The sequence below is a fragment of the Rhinolophus hipposideros genome (genome assembly GCF_964194185.1).
Source record: "Rhinolophus hipposideros genome assembly, chromosome: 3".
Classification (NCBI taxonomy): domain Eukaryota; kingdom Metazoa; phylum Chordata; class Mammalia; order Chiroptera; family Rhinolophidae; genus Rhinolophus; species Rhinolophus hipposideros.
In genome coordinates, this window is record NC_138049.1 from 41,662,410 (window position 1) to 41,680,253 (window position 17,844).

Genomic DNA, 17,844 nt, shown 5'->3' on the forward strand with positions numbered 1-17,844 from the left:
TCTATTCCTAATTTTTTGAGGAACCACCACACTGCCTTCCAGTCTGCATTCCAGGCTGCACCAGTCTGCATTCCCACCTACAGTGTCTGAGGATTCCTTTTTCTACACAGCCTCTCCATCACTTGTTACTATTTGTCTTGTTGATGTTAGCCATTCTGACTGGGGTGAGGTGATATCTCATTGTGGTTTTTATTTGCATTTCTCTGATGATTAGTGATGTTGAGCATTTTTTCATATGTCTATTTGCCATTTGTATGTCCTCTTTGGAGAAATGTCTCTTCAGGTCCTCAGACCATTTTTCAATTGGGTTGTTTGTTTTGTTGTTGTTGAGTTTCATGAGTTCCTTGTATATATATTTTGGATATTAGCCCCTTATCGGAGGCACTGTTTGCAAAAATTTTTTCCCATTTAGTTGGTTGCCTCTTTATTTTGTCGATGGTATCTTTTGCTGTGCAGAAGCTTTTAAGTTTCATATAGTCCCATTCGTTTATTTTAGCTTTTACTTCCATTGCCTTTGGAGTCAAATTCATAAAATGCTCTTTGAACCCAAGGTCCATAAGTTTAGTACCTATCTTTTCTTCTATGCAGTTTATTGTGTCAGGTCTTATGCTTAAGTCTTTGATCCATTTTGAATTAATTTTGGTACATGGTGACAGATAGCAGTCCAGTTTCATTCTTTTGCACGTGGCTATCCAATTCTCCCAGCACCATTTATTGAAGAGGCTGTCTTTCCTCCATTGTATGCTTTTTGCTTCTTTGTCAAAAATTATCTGTCCATATTTATGTGGTTTTATTTCTGGGTTATCAATTTTATTCCATTGGTCTTTGTGTCTGTTTTTCTGCCAATACCATGCTGTTTTAATTACTGTAGCCCTGTAGTACAAGCTAAAGTCAGGGAGTGTGATATCTCCAGTATTGTTCTTTTTTCTTAAGATTGCTTTGGCTATTCATGGTCTTTTGTGGTTCCAAACAAATCTGATGATTTTTTGTTCTATTTCTTTAAAAAATGCCATTGGGATTTTGATGGGGATTGCATTAAATCTGTGTGTTGCTTTGAGTCTTATGGCCATTTTAACTATGTTGATTCTTCCAATCCATGAGCATGGAATGCCTTTCCATTTCTTTGTGTCTTCTTCAATTTCTTTCAAAAATGCCTTATAGTTTTCAGCATATAGGTCCTTCACATCCTTGGTTAAGTTTATTCCTAGGTATTTTATTCTTTTTGCTGCAATTGCAAAAGGAATTGTTTTTTGTATTTCTTTTTCTGAGGTTTCATTGTTAGTATACAGGAATGCAATGGACTTTGGTACGTTGATTTTGTAGCCTGCAACTTGACTGTATTCGTTGATTGTTTCTAATAGCTTTTTGGTGGAGTCTTTGGGGTTTTCTATATATAGCATCATGTCATCTGCAAAGAGTGATAATTTAACTTCTTCATTCCCAATTTGGATGCCTTTTATTTCTTTCTCTTGCCTGATTGCTCTGGCAATCAGCCGAGGTGATAGGGGACAGCCCTGTCATGTTCCTGAACGTAGAGCACAGGACTTCAGTTTTTCACCATTAATTATGAGATTAGCTGAGGGCTTGTCATATATGGCCTTTATTATGTTAAGGTATTTTCCTTCTACACCTATTTTATTAAGTGTTTTAATAATAAATGGATGTTGTATCTTGTCAAATGCTTTTTCTGCATCAATTGATATAATCATATGATTTTTGTCCTTTATTTTGTTTATGTGATGTATCACATTGATGGATTTGTGGGTGTTGAACCACCCTTGTGCCCCGGGGATGAACCCCATTTAATCGTGATGAATAATATTTTTAATGCATTGTTGTATTCGATTTGCTAGAATTTTGTTTAGGATTTTTGCATCTGTATTCATCAGAGATATTGGTTCGTAGTTTTCTTTTTATGTGTTGTCCTTACCAGGTTTTGGTATCAGGGTAATGTTGGCCTCATAAAATGAGTTAGGGAGTACTGTCTCTTCTTCAACTTTTTTGGAAGAGTTTGAGCAGGATTGGTATTAGATCCTCTTTGAAGATTTGGTAGAATTCACTAGTGAAGGCGTCTGGTCCCGGACTTTTGCCTTAGGGAAGGTTTAGGATGACTGATTCCATTTCGTTACTGGTGACTGGTCTGTTTAGATTTTCCAGTTCTTCATGGTTCAGCCTTGGAAAGCTATATGTTTCTAAGAACTTGTCCATTTCTTCTAGGTTTTTGAATTTGGTGGCATATAGTCCTTCATAGTATTCTTGGATTATCCTTTGTATTTCTCTGGTGTCTGTGAAAACTTCCCCTTTTTAATTTCTGATTTTGTTAATTAGTGTCTTCTCTCTTTTTGTCTTAGTGAGTCTAGCCAAGGGTTTGTCAATTTTGTTAATCTTTTCAAAGAACCAGCCCTTTGTCACATTAATTTTTTCTATTGTCTTTTTGTTCTCTATTTCATTTGGTTCTGCTCTGAATTTTGTTATTTCCTTTCTTCTGCTGACCTTGGGTTTCACTTGTTCTTCTTTTTCTAGTTCTTTAAGGTGTAACATGAGGTTATTTATTTGGGTTTTTCTTGTTTCTTGAGATAGGACTGTAATGATGTAAATCTCCCTCTTAAAACTGCTTTTGCTGCATCCCAAAAGTTTTGGTAGGATGTATTTTCATTGTCATTTGTTTCTATGTATCTTTTGATCTCTCCTTTAATTTCTTCTTTGACCCAGTCGTTCTTTAAAAGTATGTTGTTTAATCTCCATGTATTTGTGTTTTTCCCTGCTTTCTGTTTGTAGTTGATATCCAATTTCAAAGCCTTGTGATCAGAGAATATGCTTGGTATGATTTCAATGTTCTTAAATTTGCTGAGGCTGCTTTTATGCCCCAATATATGGTCTATCTTTGAGAATGTTCCATGTACACTAGAAAAGAATGTGTAGTCTGATGTTTTAGGATGAAGTGCTTTATATATGTCAATGATGTCCATTTCATCTAATGTGTCATTTAGAGCTGCTATTTCGTTATTTATTTTCTATTTGGATGATCTATCCATAGCTATCAATGATGTATTTAAGTCCCCTAGTGTAATTGTGTTTTGGTCAATTTCTCCCTTTAGTTCTGTTAGCAGTTGGTTGGTATATTTCGGTGCTCCCTGATTGGGGGCATAAATATTGATGTCTGTTATGTCTTCTTGTTGTATAGTCTCCTTTACCATTATGAAGTGTCCATCTTTGTCTCTTGTTATATTTTTTCACCCTAAAGTCTGCTCCATCTGATATCATTATGGCTACACCTGATTTTCTCTGGGTACCATTTGCTTGGAGTGTCAATTTCCACCCTTTCACTTTCAGTCTTATGCTTGTCCTTGTAGCTGAGATGTGTCTCTTGGAGACAGCATATGGTTGGGTTTAATTTTTTGATCCAATCTGCTACCTTGTGCCTTTTTATTGGTGAGTTCAGTCCATTTACAGTTAGGGTGATTATTGACATGTGAGGACTTCCTGTCATTCTATCTTTAGTTTTCTGGTAAGGCTGTGTCTCCATTGTTTCTTTGCCTTTTTGTTGTTGTCTATTATTTCTGTGTGGTGGTATTCTATGATGTTTCCCTCTGTTTCTTCTTTTATTACAGTACATATTTCAGTTCTGGATGATTTTTGAGTGGCTACTTTTAAGTTTATGTAAAAGAAAGTTTGATATTTAGAGTATTCCATTGTCTTCAGCACGCTTACTTTCTCCATTCCGATATTCTGGTTCAGGCCTTTACTCTCCCCCTTTTTATGTTTCGGTTGCCACAAATTGTCCCTTTCGATGGTGGTCGAATAGCCTCCTTTGAATCTATTTGACCAAGTATTTCTTGTAGTGCAGGTCGTGTATTAGAAAATTCCCTCAGCTTCTGGATGTCTGGAAAGATCTTTATTCCTTTTTCATATCTAAAGGATATTTTTGCTGGATACATTATTCTTGGCTCACAATTTCTCTCTTTCAATAGTTTGAATATTTGGTTCCACTCCCTCATGGCTTGTAGAGTTTCTGCTGAAAAATCTGCTGATAATCTAATGGGCTTTCCTTTGTAGGTTACCATCATCTTTTTCCTGGCTGCCTTGAGGATTCTTTCTTTGGTGTTAATTTTAGACAGCTTCAATACAATGTGCGTTAGAGAAGGTCTGTTGGGATTGAGGTAATTAGGTGTTCTATTTTCTTCTTGGATTCGAGGATCCAGTTCTGTCCACAAGTTTGGGAAGTTCTCATCAACAATTTGTTCGAATATATTCTCTGTTCCCTTATCTCTTTCTTCTCCTCCTGGTATGCCCATTTTTCTTATATTGCTCTTTCTGATGGAGTCAGAAAGTTCTTGTAGAGGTCTTTCATTTCTTTTAAGTCTCAAGTCTCTTTCTTCTTCCATCTGTGTAATTTCCAGGTTTCTGTCTTTGATGTCACTGATCCTTCGTGATCCTTCCTCACTGTTTCCTTCGTCTGGTCAACTCTAGTACCTAAGCTGGTTATTTCATTCTTGATTTCTTCTATTCAGTTCTTAATCTCCAGAAATTCTATTTGGTTCTTTTTTAAAATTTCAATCTCTTTCGTAAAATTCTCATGTTGTTCTTTGATTGTGTTTCTGAGTTCATTAAACTGCCTTTCTGTGTTTTCTTGCATCTCGTTGAGTTTTTCAGAACTGCAATCTTGAATTCTCTGTCATTTAAGTCACAAAGTTCCATATCTTTAAGTTTCTTTTCTGGAGAGTTTTTACTTTCTTTCTGAGCTGTCTTGTTGCCTTGGTTATTCATGGCAATTAGTGATTTATTATTTCTCTTCCTAGACATCTACAGGAGTGGCTTCTGCAACAGGTTGATAGGAAGAGGTCTTTCTTTTGTTTTTCAGTACTTGTTGGTAGAATGTTTTATTTTCTCTGCGACTGCAGCCTTTTTTTTCTCTCTCACACAGTAGTGCTATGTTTTCTCCGCACTATTCCAGCTTCTCACACAATGTGGAGAGTCCTTGGGAAATGGGATTCTCCTCTGTTAATAGTTGGTTTGGTTCATAGGACACAGTGTCCGTGTGGGTATGGGGAGAGTTTTTGAAGTTCCAAAGCTCTCCCTGCATCAGATTCAGAGCTCGTATGTTTCAGCAGTTCTGTTTACTCCTGCAGGGATCTGCCCATATAGGTGGGGCCTGGGGTGGGGTGAGTTGTGAGAGGTGGCCCAGAGCAATGAGGGCGCCCACCACCACAGCCAGTCCCGCTTCCACAGCTCCCTCCCCTTTGCCGGAACTAGTTGGTCTGCGAATCTGTGTCTGCGATCCACAGTTTTCAGAATAGCAAATATTCTGTTCTTTTGATCTGACATTGCTACTGTTTTGCTTCTAGCACCGGGCAGGTGGGGGCGGGGCGAGCTCTGGGAGGGTAGGGAGGGGGCGGCTGGTCTCAGTTCCTAAGGCTTCTGTTCTCTGCTTGGCAGTGGGCTTCAACCACTGTTTTCAGCCTTCTTCCCTCAGTCTTTTCTCCGAGGTCTCTGCCGTGAGCGTTGGGTTCAGCCGTGTTATATGCTGCCCCCTCAGCCCTGTGGGCCGTAAGCGGAGCCCTAGCAGTCCGAGTCCTTCCCTCTCCCGCAGCTGCGGAAGATCCGGGAGCAGCGGGCTCCGAGCACTGAGCTAGGTCTGTGTCCTGAGCTACGCATCTCCGTCTCCGCACTTCTCCCTTCCCTCCTCCTCCGCTCGTGCGATTCACCCACCTGGAGGTGAATTCAGTAGTGGGCCTCTTTGTCTTGCCTGTCTGCTGTGCAGGGAGTCCTTTGTGGAGTTATTGTTGTTTGATTCGTTGTAAATTCCAGGGGAGCTTTACAGAGGCTCACCTCATGCCGCCATTTTGATGACGTCTCTCGGTTTAAGTTCTTTCAAACAATGCCACTAAAACCATTTTTTTTACATGTGTTTTGGTGAATATATTGCGCATTTTTGTTGAATTCCACTTTGGACTAGAATTACTTACTATGTTATCGGTCTGATTATGGTTAACTTTAGTAGGTCATGACAAACAGGTTTCCAAAGTGGTTGTAAAAATTATACTTTCATCAACCATGTAGAAAGAGAGAATTCCTGGTACTCCACTTTCTTGCCAATACTCGATATTGTCTTTTTTCTTTATAGCTATTCTGGTGTGTGCCAGTTATTTTTTGAGGAAAATATTGTCGTAGCTATTGTCGTGTCCTTTGTAAACCTCTAGTCTGAGACTGAGATGCCTTCTTCTCAGTCTTCTTACTTTTATGAAGCATTGCTCTGGCTCTACTGATTATTGAAGCATACATTTCTATATTTAGCAAGGAATTCAGAATATCTGTACTCCTGGTAAATTCTGCTCAGTACTTATTCATCATTTTGCAGTGAAGGAGTAGCTATGAAGTGCTTCAGTCAATATTTTGAATACAAACACAGAATAGCTGGTTCAAACTAGTTTAAGGCAAAAAAAAATAAAAACAACAAACAAAAACAAAACATTAATTGACTCTTGTAGCTGACAAGTAAGGCTTGGCTGGCTCCATGGGTTAAGCTTCACTTTTCTTATCAAGAGTCTGCTATTCCTAGAAGCAGTTGTTCTTCTCAATCTCTCTCTTTGCCGAGGGACAAGAATTTTTCAGGGTGGGGAGGAGGGAGTAGGCGGGTTAGCTCCAAACTTCCAGCAGTTAAACACAAATGAAAACAAAACAACGGCAATGACAACAAAATTCTTCCTATTTCTCTAAAGCTCTCTAACAAGTCCTGGAATTCAATCTTCTTGGCTTTGATTGTGCCTTCCTTGGCTCAGGGTTGGTATTAGGTCCTTCTGGTCCACATGCTCTTAGAGAAACATGATTCTTCATATTGAGGTGCCATTACCAGAAGAAGGGACAATGGTTAGTGTGAGGCAAAAGCAACAAAATATCCATTACAAGTCAGGCAACTTAAAAAAGGGTAGGCAGTCTGTTCCTCTAGATGCGATAGGACTTACCTTTGGATTAAGCAAAACTGCTGGAAAATTGTATATACGCAGTGCATCATGTTAGGCCCTGTGGAGTTGTTTTTATTGAACTGTGCTGGAACATTCTGTTATCAGCCTGCATTGAGAGACAGTATAATGAATGGCCCTGAAGAATTTCTTATATTATTGTAGAATAGTACTGAGGACACTGTTTATTCTATTTCAGTGTCAACATTATAGGATTTCATGGGAGAAAATTCTCCTTGGTCTCTGTACCAGGAAGAGTTGAACTGTTTCTAAACAACTTTTGTGATTTCATCTTATGAACACTGTGATTTCTGAAACTGATAATGTTTCCTTCTTTGCATTGATAGAATGGTAGGGTCAATTTTATGGCTTGTATTAGTCAAGTATAGTAGGCTTCAAAGCATAGGTGTTGTTTTCCTTTTTTTTAGTGCTCACCTCACTCCTTTATTTTTATCTTATACTTTCTTTCAAATATGATTTCCCAACACGTTTTTTTTTTTACTCTGCTCTTGTCCTTTTTAAATTTCTGAAGTCTTTTCTGAAACAATGTTGAATGCATGTAAATGCACATATTATTCCATGCGTTGAAAGTATCACCACAAAATAAGTAAATCTGCTTGGTTTTGCAAGAAGTTTAACAGGATTTATCTTGCGTTCCAGTTTTAGATGAAAGGATTGTGAAACACTACAGAATCAGAAGACTGGATGAAGGGGGCTTTTTCCTTGTTCGGAGAAGAACCTTTTCAACACTGAATGAGTTTGTGAGCCACTACACCAAGACAAGTGATGGCCTCTGTGTCAAGCTGGGGAAACCATGCTTAAAGGTGAAATGCTTTCAAGCTGTGTTCATTTATTTTTAAAGTTAGGTTTTCTTCCTTCAGATATCGACGTATTTTTCAAGTGATATGTCAGTTCAGAAAGAAAAAGACAAAGTCATTTGATTACCTAAAGCCTGTATAGGCCCATGAGCCAATGTTGTCTAACACTTATTTTTATAAGTACGTTTTTTTGGAACATAGACATGCTCATTTATTTACAAATTGGCTTTGCTTTTTCACTGTAATAGCAGAGTTTAGTAGTTGCAACAGAGACTGTATGGCTCACAAAGGCTAAAATACTTACTACCTCATTCTTTTCAGAAGAGTGTTTGCCAATCCCTGACCTAAGGCAATCCCTAAAGACAGAAAATGTTCATCCTTTGCACTAAGAAATTAATCTGGTATCCTGCCATTGGAGCACTTAATGATATGGCTGGAGGAAAAATAAGTGCCAGAATACAATTCTTCCTTAGATCTGTATTAAAGAATATTAATACAAAATTACCAGGTTCAGTTCTCTGCATATAGGTATCATTTAACAAATTGTTCTAACAGTTTGATTTTTTGGCCTGGCCTATTTGGTGGGAGAAGATATCATTCATATAATTTATACACATCTGTCATTATTTAGTTATTTGCATGTTTTACCTAAATGTACTTAAAATTATGTAGTAGTTATATACTGTAGTGGGGCAAGCCCTCAGCTCCTCCTCAGAGCTCAGGTTTTATATACTGTCAGTGGGACAGCCAGCCCTGTGGTTTATACCATACCTGGATGATTGGTGAAAGCGTCATGGTGATGCCTGATCAGAAATATATGGACAAATAGAAGCTGAAGAATTTTGTCCAGTATGTGCAGACTTTATTGAGTTAAATCCTGCCAATTTACTAGGCAATTTTGGTATAAGTATATACATCTTAGATGGTGCAGGAATGACCCCACAAGGGTATCTAAGCTCATTCTAAAAAATAGCTTCAAAGATAATAGTTTATATTCAAAGCTTATATACAAAGACACAGCTTACAAAATACATACTGTGTTTAACAAGTATTGTTGAATTCTGGTGAGGAAAAAAGTTTACAAAGAAGCAAAGAACAAAATAAATGAACAAACAAAACAGAAACTAACTCACAAATACAGAGAACAAACTGATGGTTACTACATGGGAGGAGAGTTGGAGGATTTGGTGAGAAAGGTGAAGGGATTAAGAAGTACAAATTGGTAGTTACAAAGTAGTCACGGGGATGTAAAGTACAGTAAGAGGAATATAGTCAATAATATTGTAAAAACTATGTATAGTGTCAGATGGGTACTAGACTTATTGAGGGAAATCACTTCATAAATTATATAAATATCTAACCATGACACTACATCTGAAACTAATATAAAATAATATTGAATGTCAACTATAATAAAAAAATAGTCACAGGGATATAAAGTACAGCATAGGGAATATAGTCAATAATAGTGTAATAACTATGTACAGTGTCAGATGGATAATAGACTTATTGGGTTCTCACTTTGTGATGTATGTAAATGTTTAATCACTGTGTTGTTTTCTACACCTGAAACTAATAAATTAAAAAAAAAAACAAAGGCAGCCTTCTATGCACTCAAGATGCTGATGACTTGGTGGAGGAGATAAGATAAATATCCAATGGTAAATCGTAAACTAGACTATGAGCTCTAGGAGAACAGAGGCCTTGGCCTGTTTTGTTTACAGAATGGAACCTAGTTGGTGCTTGAAAAATATTTATTTATTAAATGGGCAAGTAAATGAATGAATGAACAAATAAATGAATTTCAAAAAATATGGAGAGATTAATTATGCAAAAATATAGGATACATAATGGTAAATGTTATAGGCCAGAGAGCTTGGGAAGTAATTGTGGATGAGGTGGGAACTTCAATTTGGCCTTGAAATTGGGAGGATTTAGCTAGGCAAAGAGGCAGAAAGAAATCACATCAAACCTGTTTATACAAGGAAGGCACTGGGTGTGGGGTGGGACAGACGGACAACAAGGTACCTCAGTTAGCAGGATTTGGGGGAGAGATCAGCTTGAAGAGGTAATGATACAGATTTTGTCACAACTGCTTTCCATTTGAAAGTAATTAGAATAAAATATACAATCTTTTGTTTTTTTAAACAATATCTTTTTAAAGGTATGTAGACTATATTTTTAATAAAACATTGTAATAAAACTTACACGTATTTTTATTATTCTGTGCAACAGATACAAGTACCAGCCCCTTTTGATTTATCTTACAAAACTGTGGACCAGTGGGAGATAGACCGCAACTCTATACAGCTTCTGAAGCGATTAGGATCCGGTCAGTTTGGCGAAGTGTGGGAAGGCCTCTGGAACAATACCACTTCAGTAGCAGTAAAAACGTTAAAACCAGGTACAAAAATGAGACTGTCAAAAGTTAAATGGCATATGTTAATTTTTATCAGTTCAGCGTCCAACTGTACATGTCCAAGAGGTCACAGGACAGCCAACGTGGGAACCAAGCAAATGTAGTCACTCTGTCTGACCCACGTAACCATAACCTGTAGCCAAGGTTTTGGAATGTAAAGGCAAGAGCATGTTCCCTGGATTAGCTAAGTCTTAAACTAAAGCCAACCTAGCAAGGTTGTTATGAAAATTAAATTAGGTCATTAGTGGAAATGCTTTACATTACATCTAAACCATTGTACATGACAAAAACTGTTATTATACTAACCATTATTATTATTAATACAAAATCAGTAAGAGGCAGAGCTGGAATTTGAACTCACGTCTGCTACTATAGCATCACACCCCAAGGAAGTGACATTCTATGAAAGTGTAATGTTACTGAAATAGCTTCATATCTATTTCTAATAACATAGGTAAGAATAATAACCAGAGACTAAAATATAGTTCTCTAGGGAAGGAGGGGCTCCATTATTGACCTCGTCCAGAATTCTTAGAGGTTTATAAAGCCACCTAGTAGCAGCACTTGAACACCTGGGTACTGAGGACTTGCAGGCTAGTGTAATGCCATGGTTCCCAAACCGTATGCCAAGGCACATTGGGGCACCGCAGTGAACTCACAGGGTGTCTCAGTTATTTTGAAGTTTTGAGGTAAACACCTCAAATACTGCACAAACTTCTATACAGTAAGGTAATTGGAAGTTTCAGCATTAGATCATGTTATTGACATCATATCTTTGTGAAGTTGGGTTTTTGGTGGTTACTTGTATTTTGGTGACCAAATACAAGTTCCATCTAAAAATCAGTGTGTAACGGGAATTCTGGGTAGCAGTGTTCTATCTGCTTCCAAGACTTGAGAAATTGTACAATGCCCAGTTAATGCATATATCTCTTTAGTAAGTAAGTGTGATGAAGAATGAAATAAACAATTATTATTTTCTTTCAGTTGATCTGTATTACTTTTCAAAAAGGGGTATTAAGTCATTAGGACACAAGTACTGCTTCAGTTGTTTGGATTTAGCCAAGTAATCAGTAGAACTGTTGGGTATTCATTTTAGCTTAGGGGCATCATGAAAAAAGTTACTGAGACAGTGAGTATGCCATGAACTGACAAAGTTTGGGACTTTCTGGTATAATAGTTAAGAGCATAAAATTTGGTGTAAGGTAAACCTGAGTCCAAACTTGGCTCTGCCCTCTTTGACTTTTTGCACCTTTTGAATCTCTTCATCTGGAAGTGGGAATTATATTAGTTCCTACTTCATAGGGTTTTATAAGGATTCAATGTACATAAAATGTAAATAGTGCGTTCTTTAAAAATGTTAATAAGTTCCTGACAGATGCCCACTGATGTGTAAATTTGCTAGAGCAGGAGCCCAGGGTATTTACATCTGCCACATGAAACAAGGGAGCAACACTTTTAAGTGCCCAGATGCCATGTGAATACTTCAGGTGAGGACAATCTATTCCAACACCTGAGATTTTCAGAGTCACTGTGTGTATGTGATTTTTGAATCCTAATCTTGTTGACAATTGAGACTCAACTTTATTGTCCAACCTAATTATTCTTTTCCAAAAAGAAGCAGCTAGCTATCTATCCTAACATTGCTCTCTAAGGAAGGCCTTCTTGAGGTCAAAAGAGAACAAAAAAAATCAGATTTCTTATATTAAAAAAAGAAATGCCATGATAGTTTTCTCTCCAACAGAAATGATTATTATTGATTTACAGTGTGATAGCAGTAAACAGCTTTGGTGATTGGTTAAATGTCTTCACTTTACTGGGGCCATTAATCAATCTTAGCAGCTATTTATTGCTTAGCAGACTACCATGCAATAAAGATGAGCCTGAAATCAACTCCCACAGTAGCTTTGACAGACAAAAATTAATATTTAATGTTGCATTACAAGCTGAGTTGAGATTGGGTCTCCTCTGCTGTGCAGCTGGTCAGCTATAACCAGCGTAGCCAGCCTTCACTTGCAGAGGCTCCGAACGTACTGTGGTTCCAGCTATTGTGCATAGTCTGATTTGGCAGTGATTTGAGTGTCCTGCATTTCATGAATCTGACGCCCACCCAAAGTATCAACAGAGAACATATTATACATATAAACTGTCTGAATGGTGATTATTATTTCTGCCATCACTGGAAGTTTTATGAGTCAGATTATTTTTTTTTGGGGGGGTGAGGGGTTGGGAGTATCCCAATATATCCATATTTGACCATATGCCAAACTAGTTGTACCAACCAAGTACAAAATCCTTTATTATGGTTTGGGTGCCTTATTTGTATTCAGATCCATTTTGCCACTATGATTCAAGATTTCAATCCTATTTGATTATGTGGAGCAAACCAATCGTAGAGATGAAATTGAGGGAGCTCAGCAAAAAGTGAGGAAAAAGAGACTAGGACATTTCCCTTTATCTTCCCTCTTCAATCATCATCTATTCCCCTCTTCAGCTTGTGAAAAAATACATGCAGTTGATCTATTTGGCTTAGTCCAGAGTACGCATATTAATAATAATACAAATAATGGTCAACAGTCATTGAATATATATGTGTCAGGCATTGTTATTATCCTGATAATGATTTTATGATGTCAGTAAGTTATTAGCCACACTTTGCAGATGGAGAAACTGAAGTACAGAGATGTTTGGTAACTTGCTAAAGATCACACAGTGAGCCAGGGTTTGTTCAGACTCTGGAGTTTGATTGAGCCTAGGTTCTAGACTTCTAGACTGTAAAGGGTATACCAAAGGATAGACTGCCTAAATGTTTTATGTGAAATGATCTGCAGGTAACATATAACTCTTCTTCACATTAGTAAATAAGTCAGAATGTCACCTTAGAATGTCAAAGGTTGACCATGCCTGGGTTCAAATATCAATTGTGAAGTCTTCAACATGAGAACATGATGAATGAAACAAAACACTCTCTTTGGGCATCAATAGAAATATTTGCACTATTCATAGTGAATCCTGAAATATGAAATTACAATAATACCTCTAAAACATCACATCCTAAAAGAAATGAAAGATTTAAAAATTACTGATGAAATGTAAACTCCAGATATCCTTCCTCCTCTTAGATTTGATTTCCTGTTAACCACTTTGCATGGTGAGTCTGAGATGAGCCATTTAAATACAATTTAATTGTAGATGAGTTTTCAGAATAGGTCCCAGTACTGTCTTCCTTATCATTTGGTCAATCTATTAAGACTGACTGCAGAAGTATTAATACAGGAGAAAATGTTGACTATCAATTTCAAGTTAGACACAAAAGACTGGTGGGAAAAACACTAAGTTTTGATTATTTTCTCCTTAGTTTATACTGTATGTCCCTACAGAATTAAGGACATAAATATGGCCGAATGTCATTACTTTAGAATTGTTATCCAGCTGTTACCACAGTGGGTACTAAGGACAGAACAGCTATCAGTCTTCCCTGGATCCTGGACCACAAAGCTCTGGCTGCAGTAATTAAACATTCAGTATCTTCCAGCATTCATGTTAATAGAATGTCTTTTCTTTGTGTTCTTAAGATGCCTGCCTTGTTTTTTCAATTAGACTGTCAGTCTTTCCTTTTTTCTTCATTTTTCATGTGAACCTGAATCAACCTTTCTTCACCTACAGGTCATAACACATAAACTGCACACCGCGATGCCCCAGCACATCAGTTATTAGGTTGCCCTGGCTGAACTGATTCTCCTCTTTGATAAATCTGAAGATTTGCGACATCGATGTTCTCACTTTACTGAGAGGCAGGCAGCGATCTTGGTGATTCCCACCAGGCTGCTGTGAGGATAGGAATGTCTCAATAACATAAAGTGATTTCCCCCTCTTCTTGTTTCAGGTTCAATGGATCCAAATGACTTCCTGAGGGAGGCACAGATAATGAAGAACCTAAGACATCCAAAGCTCATCCAGCTTTATGCTGTTTGCACTTTAGAAGATCCAATTTATATTATTACAGAGTTGATGAGACATGGAAGTCTGCAAGAATATCTCCAAAGTAAGCTAAAGACTTAATAAAAGGGAGAAAAAAAGAGTCATTTAGTTTAGTAAGTCCTATAAATGTCAATTTAGCAAGCTTTCTGTAACCCAAAGGATATTTACTATGTGTATATCTGTGAGAATGAATGTTTTAACATTAAATTGCTTAACTACTCTTTTATAGGCTATATACTGTGTACTCAAAGGGAGGAAAAATATTTATGTAGTGGAAGAACAAATTGTTCACAATGGACATATTGGAGTACTTAAAAGTAATGTGGAAGATTGAAGAATAAATGTTTTGCGTGATGCTTTGTTTCCTACAATAACTAATTGAATCATATCAGTCATGGACCAATATTTTCTATGGCTGAGAATTAGGGGACATAAAATTCTTTTGGGAAAAGAGAGGGAGAGGTACCATCATTTTTTTTCTTTGCCAGTGTTTGACAACATTGTACTTGTTGGTGTTTAAAATACTTCCACTGTTAGGCAATATTAGGATTTTCAGACTAAAAAGAAAAAATGTACTATTGCTTTATTTCTACATCTGCTTACTCTAGTCAGATAAGACTTAAGCGCATTGTAAAATTTTGGTGTTTATTAATAAATAATTTCATAAGCAATGATGTAATAAGCCTTAAAATGAAATGTTAACAGTAGTTGAGATCAAGTACTGAGAAAATACAGTTGTTGACCCTTGAACAGTATGGGGTTAGGGGTGCTCACCCCCCGGGCTGTTGAAAATGTGCATATAACTTTTGACACCCCCCCCAACTTAACTATTGCTGTTGTCCCTTGGTATCAGTGGGGGATTTGTTCTAGGACCCCCTGCAGATATCAAAATCCACGGATGACCAAGTACCTATATAAAATGGCATAGATCAATGTATCTAGTTGGCCCTCTGTATCTGTGGACTGACTCCCAACTGCAGATCAAAAACAGTACAGGTGTTTATTGAAAAAACATCCATGTATAAGTGGACTCGTGCAGTTCATAGCCGTGCTATACAAGGGTCAACTGTAATTCATACTTAAAAAAGAGATTTTTCTATCTTTTCTTGAAATGTCAGAGTGGGAGTGATGTAGTGTATGGAGGTAAAGGTAGGTGAGAATAATATAACAAAGATATCAGAAAGATAAGAGTATTCTCTTATTTCAGGGTAACTTGTGAAACTGGTGATATTAAGTTGTACAATTAGGTTAGAAGAACCAAGAACATAGGTCTGTTAAATGCTTTTAAAAACAGAAAACCCACAAAAATATACCTAGCTCTCTTCCAAAAAGATATGAAATCTAACAGCATCAGAATACGTTATCCATCATAGAAATACCAACCTTAACCATTGACCTCTTGGTCCTTATTCCCAGGGACAAAAGTACAGGAGCCATCTTAGGTCATCTCTAATAAAAGTACTTTGTCAAGGTCACTTATAACATTCACAGTTTTAAAGTCAATAGTCAATTTTTAATTCTCAGACCTATCAGCAGTATTTTATTTGATGGACACTATCTCCTTCTGGTAACAGTTCCTTCATTTAGCTTCCAGGACACTTCACTCATGGCTTTTCCTCCTATCTTTCTCTCTGGTTCTCAATTTATGTTCTCAATTTTATGTGATTTCCCTCATTTCCCAGACCTCTCCCAGACCTTTCAGTATCTTGCAATTTTTCAGGACTCCTTTGCAACATTGCTAGCTCTCTTGCTAATCTCAACCAGTTGCGTTGTTTACTAACATTTATGTATCAACAATTCCCCCAATTTATATCCTTCTATTACTTCAGAATCATATATCCAACTGCCTTCTTAACTTCTCTACTTAAATATTATGCCAGTCTGGATAATGTAGTTATGATGCAGTAAAAAACAGCCTTGAAGTCCCAGAGACTTAACTTAAGTATTTATTTTGCTCATGGTACATGTACAAAAATAGATTGACTGGTGGTTCAGCTCTTTTGATCACCTTGGCAGGGGCACAGGATGTAACTAACCTTATTCTGGCTCTTAAAGTTTCTGACCACAAGTGACAGAGGTGACTTTTGTGCACTTTTCATCCAGCCTAATTAAGTCAAAAGGAGTAGGGGAGCACGATTCTCTAAAGTGCTTGAAAGGAGACAAAAATAAATGTTTGAGAACAGCCCTAATTTCTACTACATATGTCTATTAGACATTTTAAAACAACATGACCCAAACTGATTGATATTCTTGTATTATTTCCAGTAATCTGCTACTCTTGTGGTCCTTCTTTCTTTGACAATGTCAACAATCAGGCCCAATATCTTGGAGTCATTTCTACTTCTCACATCCTATCTCTAAGCCGCCCTCAAATCCCATTATTTTGCTTTCCAAATATATCCTGGAATTTTCCGCTTCTCAACCCTCCCACTCTGGTCCAAGCTATCAATCAACTCTCTCCTGGATTCTGCAATAGCCTCCTAATTGGTCTCCCTCTTTTAGTGCTTGTCTCCTTCAGTCTCTTCTTAATACAGTAGTTAGAGAGATCCTGTTAAAATGTAAATCAGATCTTGTCCCTCCTTAGCTCAAAACTTTTAATGACTCCTATTTGTTCTTCTCTCTGGGGACCCATGCAGTCCCCAGGATCTGCCTCTCCATCTGCCTCTTACAACTGTCCCCTGTTCACTCTGTGTCAACTACACTGCCTTTTTTTTTCTTCTGCTCTTCATATCTTCCAGATGTGCTTGACTTCAGGTGCTCCACACTTGCTGATTTTTAGGTCTGAATTGTTCTCCATTACTTACCCACATAGTCTGCTTCCTCACTTCCTGAAAGTCTTCTGCAAATATCTTCAGACATCCCCATCATGGTGAGTCTTTTGCTGATTGCCCTCTAAGTGTTAAAATTTAATCTCCCTCTGACGCTTCATATTCTTCTTTTCTGGATTTTGTTTTCTCTTTTATCTGTTAATCATCTTATAATGCACGACATTTATGTAGCTTATTTTCAGTATCTTGTAAAGTACAAGTCCACAAGGGCAGAAATTTTTCTTTGTTTTAGTGCTAGAACAGTGTCTGGCACATAGGAGGTGTGAACTAATTATGCGTTGACTGACGGAATGAATAAATTAAAAGAGAGATTAAGTTGGGGCTCTCCTGAACCTAGTAAGATTGGGACTTAGAGTCAAGCTTGTTTTGAGGCTTTTGGGATCAGCTTGAAAAGATCCCTTATTACACTGCAAACTCCTCTGAGGATTTCTGTGGCTTGTTGATGTGTTTTACTCAGAGTCGAGCATGAATCCTGTCATCTGGGTAGGGACATGAAGGTCAATTTACCAAAGCTACCATTTTCCAGGATACTTAGCAGCAAGGAGGAGTAATGAAAATATGCTCACTATAGACAATCCCTTCCCAATCAAGAGGGATTAAATTCAATGAGGTGATCTTATAATGAATCTGCCACCCTTAAACAGCCTATCATGATAAATATTAAGCTGAAAGACTTGAGTAATGGGACATAATTGAAAATATTTTCTTGCTGTAGATGTAAATTGTCACAGGTCTGTGAACAACTTTTATAACAGTTTTGACATCTGGCTATTTTATTAGAAGTATGCTCTGAGGTCGACTTAAGCAGTTCCTAACCTACTGCACTCTTTCAGGGTAAGAAA

The 17,844-nt window shown here is 37.4% G+C and overlaps 1 protein-coding gene across 2 annotated transcripts in view; it reads left to right on the forward strand.

Annotated features, from left to right (window-relative positions):
* The window catches only part of FRK (fyn related Src family tyrosine kinase), a 96,007-nt gene that overhangs the window by 68,496 nt on the left and 9,667 nt on the right, over window positions 1-17,844 (forward strand). For both annotated transcript variants that reach the window (XM_081043114.1, XM_081043115.1), the window contains exons 3-5: window positions 7,620-7,783; window positions 10,013-10,181; window positions 14,080-14,238. In XM_081043114.1, the coding sequence (XP_080899240.1) occupies window positions 7,620-7,783; window positions 10,013-10,181; window positions 14,080-14,238 (492 nt within the window). The remainder of the gene's footprint in view (window positions 1-7,619; window positions 7,784-10,012; window positions 10,182-14,079; window positions 14,239-17,844) is intronic.